General features: G+C 41.6%; 1 protein-coding gene and 1 long non-coding RNA gene across 4 annotated transcripts in view; one reads left to right on the forward strand and one right to left on the reverse strand.

Moving 5' to 3' along the window:
* LOC144071041 (uncharacterized) overlaps positions 1-6377 on the forward strand; it is a 33501-nt gene extending 27124 nt beyond the window's left edge. The window contains exon 2 of the long non-coding RNA XR_013299529.1: positions 233-6377. This is a non-coding gene — a long non-coding RNA (uncharacterized LOC144071041). The remainder of the gene's footprint in view (positions 1-232) is intronic.
* The window catches only part of gan (gigaxonin), a 41253-nt gene that overhangs the window by 10077 nt on the left and 7770 nt on the right, over positions 1-23406 (reverse strand). For all 3 annotated transcript variants that reach the window (XM_077595729.1, XM_077595731.1, XM_077595732.1), the window contains 5 exons: positions 21968-22036; positions 21693-21844; positions 15158-15279; positions 14887-14999; positions 6747-6896 (listed from right to left, as the gene is read on the reverse strand). In XM_077595729.1, coding sequence (XP_077451855.1) covers positions 6747-6896; positions 14887-14999; positions 15158-15279; positions 21693-21844; positions 21968-22036 — 606 coding nt within the window. The remainder of the gene's footprint in view (positions 1-6746; positions 6897-14886; positions 15000-15157; positions 15280-21692; positions 21845-21967; positions 22037-23406) is intronic.

Consider the following 23406-nt stretch of genomic DNA (forward strand, 5'->3'; position numbering starts at 1 on the left):
TAAAAGAGCATATGGTCATGATCAAAGAACCTTTTGTAACTGGGAGAGAACTCCCTCTTTCCTTTGATCAGCTTGAAACTTCCTGTAACTTGGACATTCCCAAAACACAATAAGAGACTTGGCGAGAGGAGACATCTTCAGAGTGTGTCGGAGGATTGAGACGCGAGCAGTCCCCGACCCTCTCATTTTTGAATAAAGTTGACTCAATTCCCTGTGCTTTTCCTTCTTTCAGATTGGTGATACAAATGTCTGGTGTTTAAACCTAACATTTACTTGGTCCTTCGAGCCGGATCCGAAGATACCTGTTGATCCCAGCGGGTGAGCAAGATCCAGAAAAGTCTGTGGCCACAGCATAAAGATCCTTTTCCAGGACTGTTTCTTCCTTACGGGCTGGGGTCCAAAGGTTGAAGGGAAAACCAAGGACACAGAGAATCGTGAGTAAATTTTATTTAAAAAAGGAATGAATGAGAACGAAGTAAAATAGAGAACGAAGTTAAAAAAAAGGAAATAAAAACCCTGACAATCCTAGGCACTATCAGGTAAAATTCAAACAACAAACTTCCGCAGGCGGGCAGGCCCCCTTAGTTGAAAAAGATTAATTAAATTCTGTAAAGGATAGCGGAGTCCAGGTTGTATTGAATACCCAACAAACAAAATTCCGCAGGCGGACAGACCCCCTTAGTTGAAAAAGACTAATTAAATTCTGTAAAGGTTGGCGGAGTCCTGGTTATGTTGAACAAAGAAGCGAACTAAAAGGAATGAAAGTGTAAAAGTGTGAAAGGAAATACATTTTAACTACAACAAAAAAATCGAAAAATATTGTAACAAAAAACGACGTAAAAATGCAAAAACAAGGTTCTGATCAAACCAAAACGTGGATGCAGATGGCAGGGCAAAGAGGAAAGAGAAGAAAGATATTGTTATACAGTGCCAAGATACTGAAAGAGCTCGATATAAAGGGAAAAAAAATAGAAAAAAACTATAAACGCATGCAAGTAATCTTCATATGAATATATATATATACATATATATATATATATATATATAAGTACGCTGTGATGCGTTCATAAATCTCGATTGTTGCGCAATATAAGACTAGAAACGACTAAGAAATATACTTAGGCGGATAAATAAGATAAGAAGATATATATATATATATATATATATATATATATATTAGGCCTGTTAAGAAACAGTGGCCCCCTGTTCAGCCCACTCCTCGTAACAGGCTCCACTCGCAAGCAGGGAGCACGACGAGGGGGGGGGGGGGATAGATAGAGAGAGAAAGAGACAGAGAAATGTAGGGAGAGAAAGAGACAGAGAAATGTAGAGAGAGAGAGAGACAGAGAGATGTAGGTAGAGAGAGAGACAGAGAAAGTTGACAGAGAGTTTTAGAGAGATGTAGAGAGAGAGAGACAGAGAGATGTAGGTAGAGAGAGAGACAGAGAAAGTTGACAGAGAGTTTTAGAGAGATGTAGAGAGAGAGAGAGACAGAGAGATGTAGGTAGAGAGAGACAGAGAAAGTTGACAGAGAGTTTTAGAGAGATGTAGAGAGAGAGAGAGACAGAGAGATGTAGGTAGAGAGAGAGACAGAGAAAGTTGACAGAGAGTTTTAGAGAGATGTAGAGAGAGAGAGAGACAGAGAGATGTAGGTAGAGAGAGAGACAGAAAAAGTTGACAGAGAGTTTTAGAGAGATGTAGAGAGAGAGAGAGAGACAGAGAGATGTAGGTAGAGAGAGAGACAGAGAAAGTTGACAGAGAGTTTTAGAGAGATGTAGAGAGAGAGAGAGACAGAGAGATGTAGGTAGAGAGAGAGACAGAGAAAGTTGACAGAGAGTTTTAGAGAGATATAGAGAGAGAGAGAGAGATAGTTGATAGTGTTATGATATATTAGTGAAAAATTATGGGTCCTTTATTAAACACTGAAATTTATATTAGGAAATGCCTAGTGAAAGGTTATTTTCCCTAAATTTTAATTGAGGTAACAGTGAGCACAGAAAATGGCTCTTATTTTAAATAAAACCGCCTTCTTAGAGCGGATAGGAATTCAGCCAGAGCTTTAACTGTTGGTTTTAGAAATATGAGAGTGATTTGCGATTTAGACTGAAGTATTAAGAATCATCCAAATTTTTAAGTAAATTATTTCTTTTGAGAATAAAATAATTGATTTAGGATAGGCATGATTTCCCTAGGACGGAAGAGGCATGGAATGTTTTTCGGTGCACAGAAAGACATTCCTTGTTTTGCCCGGAGCAGGTGAAATATGCTTTAGCGTGGGTCATATTAATGACTATTAGAATATTAATTGCATTAGCATCAAACAGTTGATGTCAACCAAATGACGTTAACCTATTTCTTTTGAGAATGATTAGGCTGATAGCACAGCAAAAAGGTGGTTAGCTGCCAAGGAGCCCCAGACTGGGGATGGCGCTCTCCACTAGTTAAAAATTGCAGACCACTGATGTCTGAAAATGAGTGTGAGCATGAATGGTTGTTTGTTTGTCTTTTTGTGTTTTTGATTGGCCGACCACCAAGATATAATTAATCAATCAGATATCAAGGTGGAAAATGATTTAGAAATTTGAAATCAATTTTTGATGAAAATTATGGAAAATTGTTTAGGCCAATGAAATTTTTAATGGTAAAAGCAGCAGTACTCCAAATGTGAAATTTGAAGTGGAGAAACAAATCTGCTATGCAAAATTGAGGAGCACTGAGAAAAAACAAAAAAAACAAAGACAGTGCTTGATACGAAATTCCAAAGTACTATTGATTTATTGTGATAATGGCATCCAAATTGTGTTAACAGAATAATTGACTGAATTGACAAAAGTTTCCATATTTCGTTCCGAAAGGAAAAAAAAAAAAATGGAAATCCAATTTGGTGGAATGTACCAAACGCCATTATTCACTACACGATTGGAACTGGAGGATGAGGCTAATCATATGTCTGCATAAAAGAAAAAAAAACTTTAAAGAAACGCATTAATTTTGGGTTAGCAGAAGGAGACTGTACTTCTCAACAGGAAACAAACTGGACCAACGGGGGTCCCGGGAGCCTGGGTGCTCAAAACAAGTGTTCCTGACCAACCAGCAGACATGAAAATAGCTGAACAGGAGGATGCGGATCCATTTTGTGCACTGTAAGAAGGTTCTCTCAGTTGAAACGTTTGAGGAGACAGGTAAGATAAACTTTTGACGTAATCAGACGTAATGACAAATACTCCAATATTGATTGGAAAGATTATTGCTCGGGGAGCAATGCTGTAAGCCATAAGGAACTTTTTAAGTTGGTTTTATTGTCTCCATAAAAAAAGCGTTTCAATTGAGACTAAACCTTCTTACAGATAGTTAAAGTAAACAATTGAGACTAGATCTTCTTACATATTTTTAAAGTAAACAATTAGAGAGAAAGAGAAACTACAATGGATAGAAATGTAACTAGAGTTTAATTTTATGCCTGAATATTGAAAAATATTGATTAAGAAAGTTTTATAGGAGATGATTGGCAAACTCCAAAGACAATGGAATGTTACATTTGATAATAAGACTACTAGTTTGGGATATTTTGAATTACAAAACAACTGAGGTTAATATGCAACGCGATACACATTGTAAATTGAATTGGGACTTGATTAGTATGCATTTTAAAAGTAATGGGCTTTACTTGCTCTAAAGGACACAATTATGCTAGAACTATTGACCCTGACAAACAAGGGGTGGTTACATTTTACTGGGTTCAATTCTATTCAGAATTATAAATGTGTGCATTGTGTTTCTGAATATTAATTTATGTGAATCTAAACTGTTACAGAGAACGGGAAAGCTGTTTTCCTGAGGAGAAAGCAGCCTGGTTTGCTTTTTGTATTTTTCCTATTCTTAGTATGATTAGTTAATTTGTGTAATTGTAGGAAAGGAAAAAAACAAATATGGGTTTTTGATCTTAACAAGGAAGCAGTGATCAAAATAGAATATCAGCTAGCATGTTTAATTTTGACTGATAAGGTATTTAAATGTTCACAAACTATAGTGATGGAATAAGTAAGAATGTTGCGATTTTTGTTCATTGGGGTATTAAGCCCAACCAAATAGCTGTAAGCAAATGTTAAGCATGTATTGAAGACAACAACAAAACTGAGCCGATCTCAAGAACAGTCTGCAGACGAACTGTACAAAGCTAAAGGCCTACTGGGCCTACCAAAAATGTATTCCAAAATTGAGCCATAAATGTCTCAACAGGGGGGGATATATTATGAAGAGGTATAAATACCTATTTTAAAATTTTTGTAGGAACTGTTTAATTTGTTATTTTATTGATCTGTAAAGAACATGGGATCTCCAGAATCTTCTGGAGTGACAATGGAGCTCATTTTTCAAACAGCATAGTGCAAAACATGGCAAAACAACTGGTAGAGCGAACAAATGGTACGATAAAACCAAGGCTTAAGAAAACCATGGAAGAGATAAAGAAGCCATGGCCAGAACGCCTATCACTGGTAAAAACGTATATGAAGATAGTGCCAACTAGCTCGGGATTAACACCTTTTTGAGATAGTTCTTGGAAGACCATTCCAACTTCCTTTATGGGAAGATGACCCATGACGAGAGACTAAGGAAGGAGAGAAACTTATCCAAAGAACATGTAAGCTGCCGTGATCTTTTTGTCTATCTTGCAGGAGGTGGAGTAGCCAGGTGACTGGATCCTGATCCGAGTCATAAAAATGAAGTCCTGGTTCGCTCCACGATGGGAAGACCCATTCGTGGCCTAACTCACCAACCTCCACAGCAGCAAAGATCGCTGAAAAGTCAAAGTCGATTCACCAACCTCAGGTCAAGGTAGTTCGAGATACAGGTGACTCTGAGTAGACTGTAAGTCGGACGGTCTCAAAACCCTTGTCCGTGAAGAAACTCATCTGACGTCTACTCACCAGCCACGAGCACCCCTCACTTAACCCTGACCTCCCATAGACTTTGCACCTCTATACAGAAGCCACAGTGAAAGCTGTTGCCACCCACATCACAGTGACTGGACTGTCAGTGACTGGACTGTCAGTGACAGCCTGGGCGTGTCTGAACGCCCCGCCCACAGAGACTCGAGTTGGAAAACAAGTGATGTCTGCTCCTGAGAGGTCACTGTAGCAGGAAACGTCTTGCCTCAGCACTGGAATGGCAGAGCCAAGCGGTCCGCTCTTGGATGGGGCGATGGGGACCCAACCTACATCGACAGCATCGGGGTTCCCCGAGGTGTACCAGATGAGTATAAGCTCGCTGACCAAATTGCACGACTCCAGAACAGGACGGAAGAAGGGTTTGCAGCCATCCATGAACAGTTGTCGGCTACCTCCTTGATGGCCTTCCAGAACAGGATTGCTGTTGACATGCTCCTGGCAGAGAAAGGTGGCGTGTGCTCCATCTTTGGCGACCAATGCTGCACGTTCATCCCGAACAACACAGCAGCTGACGGGAGCTTAACCAAGGCCCTGGAGGGCCTTCGATCCCTCAACAGCAAGATGAAGGAACATTCTGGAATCGACACCTCAATGTGGGACGAATTTGGTAGCATGTTTGGCAGATACAAACAGTTGGTTGTATCAGTTCTAATGTCAATCGCTGTTTTTGCTGCCATTCTCACAACTTGTGGATGTTGTTGCATTCCCTGTATTCGTGCGTTATGTCAAAGATTAATAACAAATGCCATAGAACCAGTCAAATCAGAAATGTATGCCTTATTGACATCTGGAGGCGAACCACGGGACGATGACGATGATGACGACGGATCTGGGGATGATGAGGAAATGCAGTTCAGGGGACTGCCTGACCTGTTCCCAGATCCTAAAGACTATGGCATTGATTTTTGAGTGTAATGTTTTTCTGTTATTTTGGTGATCCTGTGATGCGAAAATCTGAAAAGAAGAGGTCATGGGTGATGATATTTTATAGCAGAATCCGGATAAACGGGGAAATGTTGGAATTATTGTAAAGAAGTTATCCTGATTCTGGTATGACTGTCGAAATGCTTGTTAATAGAATTAGGAGTGTCTTGAGCCCTGGGGGTCAGTTTCACCTTATTCAACAAAGAGGAACTACCCCAGGGGGCTGGAGCCTGTTTGAACCATTGTGTGAAGATTGGGGGAGATCGGGAAAGAGACTGTAAAGGTGTTACCTTAAAAGAGCATATGGTCATGATCAAAGAACCTTTTGTAACTGGGAGAGAACTCCCTCTTTCCTTTGATCAGCTTGAAACTTCCTGTAACTTGGACACTCCCAAAACACAATAAGAGACTTGGCGAGAGGAGACATCTTCAGAGTGTGTCGGAGGATTGAGACGCGAGCAGTCCCCGACCCTCTCATTTTTGAATAAAGTTCACTCAATTCTCTGTGCTTTTCCTTCTTTCAGATTGGTGATACAAATGTCTGGTGTTTAAACCTAACAATTACTGTGTAAAAAATCTGTGATAATGGGTCTTTAAACGTCTCGGCAAGTGATTTGTCGATCAATAAACTTGTTGCTGCTTGGTTTTTGTGACAGGCGACAGAAATACTAGAACCGCTTCCTGTTCTAAACCAGAGGGCCTGAGCTGAACCTCTTAACTGAGACAGAAGTGCTTATCACTGATGAATACCCTGCATGATTAATTTCATTGTTAAATATTTCATGAAAATAAAGTATTTTATGAAAAGTATTTCATAATTAAGAAGTATTGTTTCATGAAGTTGTTCTTTGGTGTAAAAGTAATGTGTGCTACCTTACGAATCATGGTCATACTGGTCTGCATCTTCCAGGTATTGACATGAGGATCAAACACTTCTACAGTGATCAGTTCACATTCTCCGTTCTCCCCGCCAAGAATATAAATCAAACCATCCAGCTCCACCATTCCAAAGTTCTGTCGAGCCTGCAAGTCAGTATCATCAGATATTAAAAACAGTCATTCAAACAGAATGCAAAGATCACATAAAAAGCTTTTACTGCGAGTTTCGATTTTCTTTGGAATTGCAATGTAGTGAGGGTAAAAAAATAAACCCAGCTTGTTAAGAAAAATATTTTATAAAGGAAAAAGTGACATGTTTTAAATAAAATATTGGGCAATATTAATATGGCTGACTGGCGACCAGTCTACATAGGGTGTTGTCTGCCTTTTGCCCGAAGTCAAGTGGGATAGGTTCCAGCAACTCCTGCCACCCTTACAAGGATGATGGATGAATGAATAGGAAATATTACATTCACATTGATTTGATTCAATTCAATTCAACTCAAGAGCCATAGATCAATTACATATGTTATGAAAACTATTAACACAATTATTTACATTTAACCTAAAGCAGAGGTGCTCATTACATTCATCACGATCTACCAGTTGATTGCCAAAGGTACTATTGATTGACCACATGACGGTAAGATTTGATCTAATCTGTTGGTTTCCGTTAGGACTGAACGATGTCTCGTTTGTATCGCGACATTGCGATGAATGAACGCACAACACCCACATCGCAGGATCTCCAATTCTTTAGTTTGACTAATTTATATTTATATTTATGAACATGCATAACTTGCTCTTTTAATGATCACATCAAGCTCTCTGCCAACAACAACTTCCTATGTGTGGAGCCGACAGCATTGCTTAGACCAGGGGTGGCCAACTCCAGTCCTCGAGAGCCACAATCCGGTCTGTTTTCCATATCTCCCTCCACCAACACACCTGAATCAAATAATCAACTCATCAGCAAGCTGTCCAGAAGCTTGATACCAATCCCGATGATTTGATTCAGGTGTGTTGGTGGAGGGAGATATGGAAAACAGAGCGGATAACGGCTCTCGAGGACCGGACTTGGCCACCCCTGGCTTAGACATAAACTTAAATAAACAGCTGTTCGTCAAGTGGTATATTGGATATTTGGTGATGCCTTCTCCTGCCAACTCAGTGCCAAATGACCCCTCCCAATCCAACCAACTCGGTGCTGAGTGAATTTGATTACAGTCGTACCTCTACTTACGAAATTAACTGGTTCCAGAACTTTTTTCGTAATTTGAAAATTTCGTAAGAAGAGCAGTACTTTATATGTTAATTCTTGAATTTGTTCCACGGTCCTTACACAACTACCAACTAAACCTTTTAAAATTGGTCAAAATGTCAGAATTTTGCATGAAAGATGTGAGGAAGCACAAAAATGAGAGAAAATTATATAGAAATGATTTATTGTCTTAAAATGAATAAAGCAAATGAAAATGTGGCCTGTGCTGATGAAATAGTTCCCTCTGTGGCCGTTATAATGGGAGACGTAATACCCATGTTTGTCCGCCAGATGGCGGCAAGAGCCTGTTATACCAGGGCCGAAAGCCGTCCACTCTGTAGTACATTTTGGACTTTTACGTGTGCCCTATGTGTGTGTGTTTGTGCGTGTGTGTGTGAGTGAAAATATGTGCCGTGTTGCATTTGTACTGTTTTTAATCGCTTAACTACGCAATTGCAATCATTAATAAGGGGAGCATTCAGCCGATGTGGACAGGTATGTAAGAGATAAACTTGAAACATTAATAGTGGTTGTTGTGAGACAGCCAATTCAATTGAATTGAATGTTTTTATTGTCATTATATGAGATCGAATGAGAGCAATGAAATGAGAGCCCAGTAGATGGTAGCGAGGTTCTAAAGTAAGAATCAATGCATACGAAACAATATTTTCAAAATAAAATAACGGATAAGGAAATGCATTTACTTTTGGGGGGATTTCATGACTTGGATCTTTTTCGTATCTCGAGTCGCTCATTTGCATATAAAAAATGTCGTAACCTGAAAATATTGTACTTAGAGGCATTCGTAAATAGAGGTAGGACTGTATAGAGCAGGGGTGTCAAACCGGTCCTCAAAGGGCCGCAGTGGGTGCAGGTTTTCATTCCAACTCAACAAGAGGATACATTTTGCAAGTGTAATCAGTTAATTAAAGTCAGGTGCTACTTATTTTAGAAGACACCTGATTGGTTAAAATGTCGGCACTGGATCGGTTGGAACAAAGACCAGGACCCACTGCGGCCCATGGCGGAATCGGTTTGACACATGTGGCATAGATGTATGACTGTACAGACGCTCCCCTACTTACGAACGCAAATGGTTCCGAGCAATTGTTCATAAGTTGAATTTGTTTGTAAGTTGATTCAGTGCTATATTTTGTATTATAATTTATGTTTAAGGCCGATATAAGTATATTGAAAGTTTATATAAGTGCATTTGTATGTTTAAGGCTTGCATAAGTAACACGCATTGGTTTGTACTGAAAAAAAAACATTTAATAAAATGGAGAGAATATGTACAGTACTGTAGAGAGAGAGAGATTTATGTATTAGAAACTGGCCAAAAGAAGCGACCTAATGACGATTGCACAGTTTTCTTCTTTTTTTCATCATAAATGATGGGGTAGCACTGTATGGCATCATTCAATTGATTTGCAAACTTTGTGCAACGTTCAATATTTGGGTCCTGCTGCTCGATCTTTCTGTTTATAAATGGCACTGACGGTCGAACGATTCAAGTTGTATATGTGCAAAGCTCACCACTCTCACGCGCATCAAGCTTCGTTATTATTGCCACTCGTTTCAAATGAAATGGCTTGCCTCTTCCTTGCAACTCCCTCAATAGAAGCCTTTAGCTTTTTACCAACCATATTCAATATTGGATGCATGAGATATTTAATGATACAAATGAAAAAGGTTCTTTGCACACTGGAGATACATTCACGCACTTCCGCATTGCAACGAAGAAGAAGGTAGATGCTGGGTGAGCTGAGCTCTCACAGCGCCAGGCATCGGTATTAGCGGCGGAAAGAAGTACTACTCCGAAAAAGGCGCGAAATACTAAATTGGACTTGCGAACATTTTTGCACTTAAACGCAATTTGCAGACATGTTCGTATGTACCGTTGTTCGTAAGTTGAATGTTCGTAAGTAAGGGAGCGTCTGTATAGTAATACCTTGACATACGAGTGCCCCAACATATGAGGAACTTGAGATATGAGTAAAATTCAGAGCAAATATTTGTCTTGTTATACTTGACAGATTTTGGGATATGAGCATTCGAGACAACCAGGTGGCCGAGACTGGAGAGACTGCTTATGATTCAGCGCATCATTCTTCACAATGAAGGGTAGTGCGAAGAAAAGGTGTATGTTGACAATCGATATTAAGCACGAAATAATCGATAAACATGAGTAGTGTAGTACACGTGAATGAGCTGGCTTGCCAATACGTATGGAGAAGCAGGAGGTTCGCCTCGAAAGCTGCGGTGGAATGCATTAACCTCATTGCCTTGGTTTGTCAGGAGCGGCCTGTTTGTCCCTCCTGACGTGCCGTCAGAGAGCAGCTGCGGTCAATCTGCTGATTGCTTCCTGTTTTTGTATTTAAGGATCAATGAGTCATAGTACCATTGTCGGATCGTTACTTCTGTTCCAGCATGCACCAAGCATGCTGCTGTTTTGTTTCCAAGCCATTGTTGATTTATAGATCCCTGTTGATTTATTAAAGGATGTCGTTTGAAGCTAACTGCCTTGATTCAACTCCTGTTTCCCGCGGCTGGGTCCTAATATATTCCCGATTGCGCCGCGCCGACGCGATCGTAACAGAACGATCCGACCATAATGGACCCAGCGGGAGGCCACCCACGCTCGCGCCGACGCTCTCGTCGACGCCAGCCACCCTTCTCGAAGCCCCGTGACCACATGGATTCAGCGAGAAGCCCCCCAAAGTCTTTTGGGGAGTTTATAATGGACACGCCGTGGTGTGGGCACCTCAGACGTTCTGGCAGCGGAGGAATCTCGACTAGTATGTAATTCTTAGCCTCTATCCACCTTTAAACCCACCCTCCGCTCAACGCGTCGCACTGGGCCGCCAGCACAGGTAAGTCATAATACCCAAGTTCCGACGCCCCCAGTTCATTGCCCAAGTTATTTAAATTCAGACTCCAACGAGTTTTTTCCTCAATGGAGGGAGAATCCCCAGCCTCCATCGGCCCCGTTGGAACGCCAAATCTTTGTCGGTTGGGACTCGGCTTGGCGCCCCTGGACGAGGGGGCCGGCGACTGCGAGAGCGACTCTCCAGCGCCCCTGGACGAGGGGGCCGGGGACGGCGAGAGCGACTCTCCGGCGCCCCTGGACGAGGGGGCCGGCGACGGCGAGAGCGACTCTCCGGCGCCCCTGGACGAGGGGGGCGGCGAGAGCGACTCTCCGGCCCTCCCGGCCGAGGGGGCAGGCGGCCCCCCGAGCAGCCAGGGTAAGGTGCTTGACGACCGTTCTAAAATGTTGGTGTCTGTTAAGGGCAGGGGGCTTGGCCAGCACTTAAAGGACCTGCGGGGAAGCCCGCCGGACCAGCTACTCCCTCTCCTCTCCAAGGGCCGACGTGGACGCCCGCCGGATAGGCCCCTTCTACGCCTTGTCTCAGGCCGGTGCGGACGCCCGCCTGACCACCCACCTTGACACCTCGTCACCGGACCGGCCACGCCTCGTCATCGGCCGGCACGGACGCCCACTGGACTGACCACTTCCTCGCCTCGTCACCGGCCGGCGCGGACACCCGCCGAACCGGCCACTCCTACACCTCGTCACTGGCCGGCGCGGACGCCCGCCGGACCGGCCCCTCCCTCGTCTCTTCACGGGCTGGCGGGGACGCCCCCCGGACGATGAGAAAGGAGCCCAGCCTGCTTTTTGTTTTTCGCTTTTCATGGACATTCGGCATTAGGACGTCTAGAATCCGTCCGTTAGACGGGAGGTACTGTCAGGAGCGGCCTGTTTGTCCCTCCTGATGTGCCGTCAGAGAGCAGCTGCGGTCAATCTGCTGATTGCTTCCTGTTTTTGTGTTTAAGGATCAATGAGTCATAGTACCATTGTCGGATCGTTACTTCTGTTCCAGCATGCGCCCAGCATGCTGCCGTTTTGTTTCCAAGCCATTGTTGATTTATAGATCCCTGTTGATTTATTAAAGGATGTCGTTTGAAGCTAACTGCCTCGATTCAACTCCCGTTTCCCGCGGCTGGGTCCTAATATATTCCCGACGACGATGCGGCGCGATCGTAACATGGTTATTGCACAAGAAGGTTTAAATTTAGTGTAACATAAGATTAATACTTTTTTTTAAGTGTGTATTGGAATCTAAGTTCATTTAAGTTATATTCAAAGTTTATGGTACGTTACGAGCGCATCCGTCAACTCTCTCTCCCATCCGCGAACTATTAAACATCATAACCACTAGTTATTTGTTACTCTGTTAATAGATGGTGAATTAAAATCAATAAAAATATGTTTTTCCATTGTAATATCCTTTTTCAGAGGGAAGGGCAAATTAACTTGTATTTAGTTCATTTTTAGGGGAAACAAGCTTAGTCCCGGAACGCATTAAGCTTGTATCTCAAGGTATGACTGTACGAGGCAAATCAGATGTTTGTTTGACTTGAATAAAATCATGGATGAGGCTCAATTGTGTTCCGGGGCTGAATCTGTACAGGTACAATAAACTTTCAACAATTAAGTAGGAAATAATTTTAAGAGGGATATCTTGCACAATCAGTGACTTCTAAAGATGCAAAACAGCTGGTATATTCTAGTTAAAATGTGATCAAATGTAGTACTATAAATCTATTGCCACAAATGTGGTTTTGAGGACTCTGACAGATGTTTATACGGTGTGACTGTCGAATGACAATCACCACAGCAACATCATAAACCACAGCCTGTAGTCAGGACACATTAGAGGTCTGTAATTGAGATAGAAGTGAAGGGTGAGTTCAGTGTGTGCTCTTCAACCTCTGAGTAAGTGGTGACAATAAAATAAAATAAGATTTAAAAAAAATCAAGCCACAGATTGTTTCCATGCCAACAAGGGTTTTTGCCAGTTGTGATTCCATCTGGTAACATGTTATATAAATGTCACATTTTTTTCTGCATTCAGGCATAATTCCCATTTATCAGGATTTTTTTTTGTCATTTTTTAAGCATGGACCATGTTCATTTTCGGCACACCTTACAAAGTTGATAATTCACACGTCATAACACAGACCTGCCTGTAGATGTCCCTGTAACCAATCAGGGGTGTAATTCCAGACGGCATCCTAAATTCCATTTCGCTTTCCATTTCACAATTTCATTTCACTGGGCTTCATGGTAAAGCCACCCTTAATCTATAATTTCGTCCATCCTCGTGCTTTAAAAAAACAAGAACATAACCTTGCTGCCGGTCTTCGGATGAACAACCGGAAAGCCCGATTACGAAAGCCTACACAAAGGACTGTTTCTTAAACTGTTACATCCCGAACGCTAAGCTGTAACTCACTGAAAGGGGGTTGCCTTTCAATTTCTAGTCTGTGCAGGAGAACTTGACCTAAAACGCCCTTTAACCTGATTTTTTTATTTATATCAAGTGGAGAGGAACTATTTTCACTGTGAGTACAGTATTTAAAGTATTTATAATTTGTTATATATAGATATATGGATTTTATTTTTATATTATTACATTACAGTCTTTTCATCTGCTTATAACTGTAGTTTTTGATAAATACACTCCATTATAATTGTGCTTGTGTACTTGCGCAAAAACATGTATTTTGGTAGTAATAATGGGATGATCCTACTCGGCAGTTTTTCGTTTATCGCGGCCATGTATTGTCTACATCAACCGCGATATTCGACGGATTACTGTATACTCTATTCTTCTTTTCCTTTTTGTAGTCATGGTTCACATTTTTTTGTGCAATGCAAAATGATTGTTAAGAAATTGTTAGCTGGCACTTAAAAATAACCCCCAAAGTAATATGTAGCAAAAACCCTGTTATGACACAATTTAGACAAATGCAAAGACGGCAAGAGACTAACATTAGGGAAAATGTGATGTGTGCTGTATTTTACTGTTGCCAAAGTGCTTAAACATGTGAAAAATCAATCAATTATGACAAGCTAATTTTCAAAAACTTGTAGAACCCGTGCAACAGGCTATAAAGTTAAACTGGTAATGGGTGAAAATATATGAAGAATCTATATAATAATTAGTGTTGTGGATCGATACTAGCAAGAGCTAGGGCGCTATGCCAAAAACTGTTGCCTGCAAACCAAAAGTTGCTGTGCTATGTGAAATAAATAAAATAATCAACGGAAGACATCATCACCATTGACAAGCAGACTATTTTCAGCCTCACAAAAAGAAACTGTAAAATTACCTCACATATGGCCAATTACAAAAAATAAAATAAAGAAGTTAACCCATTTTCACCAAGAGAGAACACATTTTAGATTTTTGGAACGTTTTCAGAAAATGTACATAAAATGGGGAAACACCTTGATATGAAGTAAGAAAAATATTACAGGCTGTCCTCAAATGAGGACAATGGGTTAAGGACATTTTCAATAAGGCCGCTCTTTCTCTTTGTGCACAGGTATTCATGAGGCATTTAAAAAAAGGACAGAAAATGCCAGGGAGAATTCACTTGATTTTTAGTGGGTCGGTTTGGTGTTGTCCTGCATCTGATAATGGCTTATTTTGGCCGTGTTATTGTCCTTTTGCATTAATGCTCCGTGTTAGCCTCTATTGCTAACATCCTAAAAACAAGTTCCCTCATTATCCTCTTCTTCTCCTGAGCGTTGGTCTGGAACTAGCGTTCATCTTGCAACAGCGCCCTTGTTCTCAGTGGTGGCCGGGTGATGCAATTACAGTTTTACATTATCTCATTTTTATCAAAAGTTTTTAATATTATTGTTGACAAAATTATTTCATTATAATTATCGTTATCGTTTTATCGCCCAGCTTGAGTTGATACAAAACTAAACTAAAATATTACTTATTACGCTCAGAAATAGTAATGCCTCACAGCACTCGATTACAAATTGAAAAGAGATTCAGAAAATGGTCATAATACCTGTAACATTGTGGGTATGGGGCTCCATATATTGGAGTCTGGGTCATACTTCTCACCAGTGTCCAAGACTATATTGTTCTCATTTGTGCCACCCACTACGAATAGAAATCCCTCTATAACACAGGAAAAACAATAACATTTAAAAATAATCCTTATATAAGCACTTTTTTCCATGCCTTTAACATGTATCTTTTTTTGTTGAAATCCTGAAAAAAAATTAACAGGGTCAGAACATGATTTCATCATCACACTCTGCCGCACTGTAACATACCAGCAGCAACCACTCCATGGCTTAGACGAGCGACGCTCATAGGCTGGAGGTCAATCCAGGCTTGACGGTTGGTGTCATAGAGTGGACACATGCAGCGAGTTACAGCTGTGGGCTTCCTGGTCCTGTATGGATCAAACAAAATTGTACCCACTGGAATTTAACTTTGAAACACTTATGTTAGTGCCAGATTGACAAGGACAGTAAATATAATAGGTGTGCCTACATTTTTTTCAATCATTTCATCCGCTGTCCCGCGTATCCTCGCAAGAATTGCGAGGGTTGCTGGAGCCTATCCCAGTTTAAGATATAATTCTTACATCATTGTTTGATTGAAACTATGCTAGGGCTTGGAAAAATTATTTTTTGTGCCAAAAATGTATTTGTCTCGCCAAGTAAATCAATTTTAATTTAGGCCACAAAAAATTATTAATTACGATAATATTTACACACCAGCTATTAAATATTTATCCCGTTTACAAAGAAAATCAGTGTTTAACTCACGAAGTTTAAAAAAAGTCTTTTTGCGATGAACTGCATGTTTAGCGCTTTTGCGCCATTTACAAGTTGTAAAAAGGTTGAAAAATCTACATCACATTCTGACAGCCATAGTCTGCCCACGAACCCAAATTTCCCATCCCAAATTAAGAAGAAAATTGCATTTATTGGATTTGCGATTGTGGATTTCCAAGATAAAATCAATTCGCTCATAAAAGAAAAAAACTATGGGGGACGTTCCGAAGAAGCATTTGATGAAACGATACGGTTGACAAAACTAAAGATCACGACTCATGATATTTAGCCGCTTCATGATCACGCGGATTACGCATGGTGGCGTGTGCGTGCACTGGACACACTCGCAGCATTTCAGCTTGAACCCATGCAGAAATCCTTGCGATGTGAGTGCAAGCGTGTTTTTCTGGGTACTCGGATGATTCGCCTAAAGACGTTTCGCCGACGCACGTTGGACAGACGGACAGGTCGCCGAATGGACGTTCCACCAAACGGAGGTTTCACCGAAACGGGATTCGCGCGCTCGCCCCGCCCCCGGATCGTGTGTGTACAAGTTTTGCAACCTCGGCCCGCGGGCCATATACGGCCCGTTAGGATTTTTAATCTGGCCCGCCGAGTAGGTAAATCATATCCCTACGGTCATCGGAGGGGTTTCTCCCCGGGAACAGTGCTTCGTGGGCGGATTTTAATGACACATTCTGAGTTTCATTATCGAGCTCCATATATTTCCCGAGTTTGAGCACTTTAAAAATCGGCGGGGGTCCCCCCTGAGCCTATCTGAGAATAGTGCACCGTGAGCGGACTGGGTTGGACGACGCCCTGCTGAATTTCTGCAGCTCCAGAAATTTTTCAAATTTGAGCCCCACAAACATTGGAAGGTTTTTTCACTGAGCACAGTGCTCTGTGGCCGTTCGGCCGAATGACCGTTCGGTGGAACGTCCATTCGGCGACCTGTCCGTCTGTCAAACGTCCGTCGGCGAAACGTCTTTAGGCGAATCATCCGGCCACGTTTTTTCTGCACGCATGCATTTGCAAATTTCTAATATTTCATGCTTAATATCGATTATCATCATACGTTTTTTCTTCTCACTAACCTTCATTGCACCGGCTTGCTTTGGACCCATTGTATTTTCACTTAATTCTGCACTGGTTAACGCAATAAAAAACATGTAAAAAATGCAAACTGTATGGCTGGTGCTCGTAGATATCTTTACACGGCAGAGATGGGGCGAGAAAGACAGAGTGATGCTGTTCTAATACGCAGCCTTTCGCATACTTGGCCGCCTGGCGGCCATAACAGGGACCGTTTCGTATGCTCGTATCTCAAATTTGTCTCGTATCTCAGGGAAAAAATTTGCTCTCTCAAATTTCTCGCATGTTGGGACACTCGTATGTCAAGGTATTACTGTATATCTAAATATAATATATATCTACAAAAATAAATAGTTCCTCTCTGCTTAATTTAAATTAAAAATTACTGGTTATTAGGAGCTTTAGTCCAAGGCTTTTTCGTCAGATTTGAGAGGCATGGGATCATCGATGTACTCTTCAGGAGGCGACGTAGGGAGCTTTTGAAAGAGGAGAAATTTAGTATCATTTTGACGGAAATATTCATAAATAAACGTATAAAGGACAAACGTGGAAGCCTTAGTTTTGTCCTTTTTTCAGTTTCTCGCGCTATGGGACAAAAGACTGTGGTTTGGGTGTAACTGTAGGTCGCTGCGATTAAACTCTCCGGTCCATTAGTTTTTTTGCCCAATTGCATGTGCGTAATAGAAAATATTCATTCATTCATTTTCTGAATACGAGGGTCGCAGGGGGCTGGAACCTATTCCAGCTGACTTCGGGCACGAGGCGGGGGACACCCTGAATTGGTGGGCAGACAATTGCAGAGCACAAGGGGACAAACAACCATTCACGCTCACTCATACTTAGGGGCAATTTAGAGTGTCCACCCAACCTACCACGCATGCATGTGGAATGTGGGAGGAAACCGTAGTGTCCAGTACTGTGCAATATAAACTATCAGCACAATTTTTTGGCGGGTGCTTATTATGGGTTTTATGTATGCACTTATGTGTTTTTCTGTGAATGAAAATATATGTTTGATATAAATTGTTGTTATTTTCCGCGCTAGCGTTTCCCTTCTCACTTGCTCAATTAGGCATTGTGTGTGGAATTCACTTGTTGTCATGTCTGCATTACAAATACGCCATCATTATGGGATGTGGAGCGCTAATTCTGAATTAGTATTAGTCATAGGTTGCTTACAGTGGGGCAAATAAGTATTTAGTCATCCACCAATTGTGCAAGTTTTCCTACTTGAAAAGATTAGAGAGGCCTGTAATTGTCAACATGGGTAAACCTCAAACATGAGACAGAATGTGAAGGAAAAAAAATCTGAAAATCACATTGTTCGATTTTTCAAGAATTTACTTCAAAATTAGAGAGAAAAATAAGTATTTGGTCACCTACAAACAAGCCAGATTTCTGGCTGTCAAAGAGGTCTAACTTCTTATGAGGTCTAACAAAGTCTCCACTCGTTACCTATATTAATAGCTCATTATCGGTATAAAAGACACCTGTCCACAACCTCAGTCTCTCACATTCCAAACTCCACTATGGCCAAGATGAAAGAGCTGTCTAAGGACACCAGAGACAAAATTGTAGACCTGCACCAGGCTGGGAAGACTGAATCTGCAGTAGGTAAAATGCTTGGTGTAAAGAAATCAACTGTGGGAGCAATTATTAGAAAATGGAAGACATACAAGACCATTGATAATCTCCCTCGATCTGGGGCTCCATGCAAGATCTCACCCTGTGGCGTTAAAATGATAACAAGAACGGTGAGCAAAAATCCCAGAACCACACAAGGGGACCTAGTGAATGACCTACAGAGAGCTGGTACCACAGTAACAAAGGCTACTATCAATGCACAATGCGCCGCCAGGAACTCAAATCCTGCACTGCCAGACTTGTCCCCCTGCTGAAGCCAGTATACATCCAGGCCCATCTGCGGTTCGCTAGAAAGCATTTGGATGATCCAGAAGAGGAATGGGAGAATGTGTTCTGTCAGATGAAACCAAAATAGAACTTTTTGGTAGAAACACACATTCTTGTGTTTGGAGGAGAAAGAATACTGAATTACATCCGAAGAACACCATACCCACTGTGAAGCATGGGGGTGGAAACATCAGCTTTGGGGCTGTTTTTCTGCAAAGGGACCAGGACGACTGATCTGTGTAAAGGAAAGAATGAATGGGGCCATTCCATCAGCAAGGACATTGAAGATGAGACGTGGCTGGGTCTTTCAGCATGACAATGATCCCAAACACACAGCCAGGGCAAGGGCAACAAAGAGTCGTGACCGGACGTTTGGTCGCCCGGACATTTGGTCGCCCGGACGTTTGGTCGCCCGGACCCAAACGTCCGGCGACCAAACGTCCGGTGACCAAACGTCCGAGTACCAAACAACACGGTCTACGCATCAACCAAAGCCAAGAATGGCCCTGAGCAGTTTCACTGAGCGGACGTGTGAGTGTATAAGAGTGTGTATGTACATGAGTTGTCCCCTTAGGAAGGGACGTCAGTCAGGGTCTTAACAAGTTCTCCAACAAAACACAATATGGGTAACATAAAAGTATGGGAAATTTGGCGCTTTTCTTTAGCCTAATTATTAATAGGGCATTAAGTATGACAAAATAATAATTTGCAGTTTGTATTTAGGGAATTTGAGCAACAATTTTAAATGGTAATTATCAATAACCTTCCGGGCGACCAAACGTCCGGCGACCAAACGTCCGGCGATCAAACGTCCGGCGATCAAACGTCCGAGTACCACAAAGAGTGGCTTCGTAAGAAGCATTTCAAGGTCCTGGAGTGGCCTAGCCCAGGCATGGGCAAACCGGTCCTCGAGGGCCGGTGTGGGTGCAGGTTTTTGTTCCAACCGATATAGCACAGAAGTTTAACCAATGAGATTCCCGCAGAAAACAAGAAGCACCTGACTGCAACCCCACTGATTGCACTTGTAGGACACCGGATTGGTGAAAAGGTGCCCTCTCAATGGGTTGAAATGAAAACCGGCACCCACTGCGGCCCTTTGTGGAATAGTTTGCCCACCCCTGGCCTAGCCAGTCTCCAGATCTCAACCCCATAGAAAATATGTGGCGGGAGTTGAAAGTCTGTATTGCCCAATGACAGCCCCAAAACATCACTGCTCTAGAGGAGATCTGCATGGAGGAATGGGCCAAAATACCAGCAAGTGTGTGAAGAGCTTGTGAAGAGTTACAGAAAATGTTTGGCCTAGTATTGAGATGAACTTTTGGTATTGACCAAATACTTATTTTCCATCATGATTTGCAAATAAATTCTTTCAAATCAAACAATGTGAATTTCAGGGTTTTTTTCCACATTGTCTCTCATGGTTGAGGCTTACCCATGTATACAATTACAGGCCTCTCTAATCTTTTGAAGTAGGATAGCTTGCACAATTGGTTGTTGACTAAATACTTATTTGCCGCACTGTATATAGAGCCGGGACTTATACGTTGCCATTTTGGCAAACGGAAATGGGATTTCCAGAAGTAATTACGATTTATGAATGGTTCTAAAACTGGTAGATATTCATGAAAATGAATGCAAATATATTTTTTGTGTGCCTCAATGCAGGGGTCGCCAACCATAGGTTCTGGAGCTGAGAGCGACTTCTTAGCGCTGCCCTAGTCGCTCCCTGGAGCTTTTCAATGAGTTCAGGATCAATAACTCATTCATTACCATATGCATATAAACAATACTGATAATGATGTTTAACTGCTCATAACTAAAGAACGAAAAAAGGAAGATGGTAATCTAATATTTCTATTTGTAATTTCTGTGTTTATGTAATTACAAAACTGTGGCCCGTGAAAGAAGGGAATGTGTTGTGACAGACCTACCGATCTCCGTCGACCCCATTTCAGGAGTACCCTTATCCCACATTTCCGGAGTGAATCCGATTCACGCAAAATTGATATAAAATGTAAAAAGAAAATAAGCGGAGGACAATTTAAAACAAACTGTTATTATCATGTTTTTACATTCATCTAAATATTGTGTTATTACAATCTATTGAAAAAGTACAGCATAATGAAAATAAGTTTATCGTTGTGTTTGGGTCCTTCTACATGCGTTTTACAGTCAGTAATTCCAACATGTGTCACACTGATGTCGCACTCATGTTGTGCAATGTGCAAATGTCGGTCCTTTTGGAGATGGCTTCAACATGGGATATTTCATTGAATGTGAACCAATAAACTTCTGTGAGTGTCTGGGTTTCATTAGAAGTTTCATCCAAATTGCCATCCATTTTGCACTTAACCCAAGCAGGCATATTGATAAGACTGACCTGTGCCATGTAATACTCCTACTTCCTTCAGAACAACCCCGGAATTGATAGAATTTGTTTCAAAACAAAAGACTGCTGGTTTAGCCTTAATAATACGTAAATGTTAAAGCGATAGAGGCTACCTATGTAATCAATTCCGGATCGATTGCCACGCTGAAGTCGCAGAAGACGAATCATTCATCAGAACTGAACTTATAACTCGGAAGATTCACAATGCACTCGTGTTACCGAATTCTTCCAGTTTACAGTGCAGTTGAATCAAAATGGCGGAAGCCGTAGCGATGGTGTGAATTTCGAGGCATTTAAATTGGAAATTTGGTACTTTTCCGAAATGGTTGCTTCAGAAAAAAAAGTGAAAATTTGGGGGGATTTGCGGAGTTTAGGGAGGTTGTCCGGAGTCCCGGATTGCGGAGTAGTTGGCAGCCCTGCATGTTTGGTAGTGAATGAGTTAACCAAAATTCCTAAATACAGGAAGGTGCATTGAATGGATTATTAGATGCATTGGCAATTTGGGGTAAAAAATAAAAGATTTTAAGCATGCCATATAGTCTGAAAAATACAGTAAATTTTCTCTTTTGGTGAAAATGATCGCAGTGGAGTTTGACACTATTTCCACCAAAACAAAACTAGAAGGTATCTTACCTCCGATCCTCTCCGCCGACAATAACAATGCACTCAGAGTAACCTCGAGGCTTGAAAGCAGCAAGAAGAGCTTCACCTTGCGGCTGATTCTCTGCTAGCGCTGACTGACAGTGTTCCCTGATCACCTCTCTCATAAGCGGCTCCCCCAAGGCCTAAATGATTGAGAACATGCATTCACAAGTTAAAACCTGGCCTGGCAAGAAATATCAGTTCCACATGGAAACTTAGACAGAACATTATACAACACAAAAGGAAAGCCTGCATCATCACATTACCTGTTCTCTAAGGTAGCTCACATCCAAGCCCTGCAACCACACTGCAGACATCACTTCCCTCATGTGCACCTACAATTGCACAAATGTATTCAGTTCATTGATTGTGTTTTCTTTATATGATTGGTAGTATAGTTTACAATTTATAGAAACTATCAGAAACACTGACTTATGTTTACAACTTAGTTGAACTTTCATTCATTAAATCATTTTCTCAACCGTTTATACTCACAAAGGTCACGGGGAATGCTGGAGCCTATCCCAGCCAACAATGGGCACTAGGTGGTGTTTTAGGTGGTTTTAGGTGAACTGGTTTCCAGCCAATCTCAGGGCACAACGAGACGGGCAACCATTCAAGATCACACTCATTCCAAGGGCAATTTAAAGTTTCAACTAGCCTAGCATGCATGTTTAGAGATGCCGGACGAAACCGCAGTACCTGGGGAAAGAGACAAGATGGTGGCGCCAATGCATGCAACCTCAAACTCTCCCTACTTTTTAACTCTTTTTGTGTTTTTGATATTTGATTTTTTTTCTTCCATCTGTTAAGGAGGCTCTTTTAATATCTTCAAATTTTGCTCGGGTATTTTTCTGTAAAAAGATCATTGTGCCTAAGGTGGAGGGTTAGCTTCATTGGTCATACCTGGATAAGTTTGGTATTGCCAGGCTCAGCCTGAGCTGGGCATGTGGGACGAGAGTCTACAGAGCCGCCTCTACCTACTGAGGAGACTACGGTCCTTTGGAGTGTGCAGGACACTGCTGAGGACTTTTTACGACACTGTGGTGGCATCTACAATGTTTTATGCAGTGGTCTGTTGGGGATGCGGGAGCACGGAGAGGGACAGGAACAGGCTGAATAAGCTGGTCAGGAGGGCCAGCTCTGTTCTAGGCTGTCCTTTGGACTCTGTGGAGGAAGTGGGAGAGTGGAGGATGCTGACCAGGATGATGTCCATCATGGACAGCACCTCCCACCCCCTGCATGAGTCTGTGGAGTCCCTCCGAAGCTCTTTCAGCAATAGAGTGCTGCAACCTCACTGCAGGAAGGAGCGCTTCCGCAGATCCTTCCTCCCATCAGCTGTCAGGCTCTTTAACAAACCTGTTAAGACCTACCGTATGCATGCATGCACATCTTAGTGTATGTATGTATATATATGTGTATGTACACGTATGTGTATATGTATATATATATATATGTATGTATATGTAGACATAAATAGATAGGTAATAAGTAAGTTAATAAATAAATACATGAATATATATATATATATATATATATAAATAAATAAGCGTGTTGCTGAAATATATATATATTTCAGCAACACGCTTATTTATTCATATATTTATTCATGTATTTATTTATTAACTCACGTATTACCTATCTATTTATGTCTAAAATGCCTTTCCTATTTCTGCATCCTCACCCTCTTGCTACTGTAACAACG

This window comes from Stigmatopora argus, chromosome 3, assembly GCF_051989625.1.
Source record: "Stigmatopora argus isolate UIUO_Sarg chromosome 3, RoL_Sarg_1.0, whole genome shotgun sequence".
Lineage (NCBI taxonomy): Eukaryota > Metazoa > Chordata > Actinopteri > Syngnathiformes > Syngnathidae > Stigmatopora > Stigmatopora argus.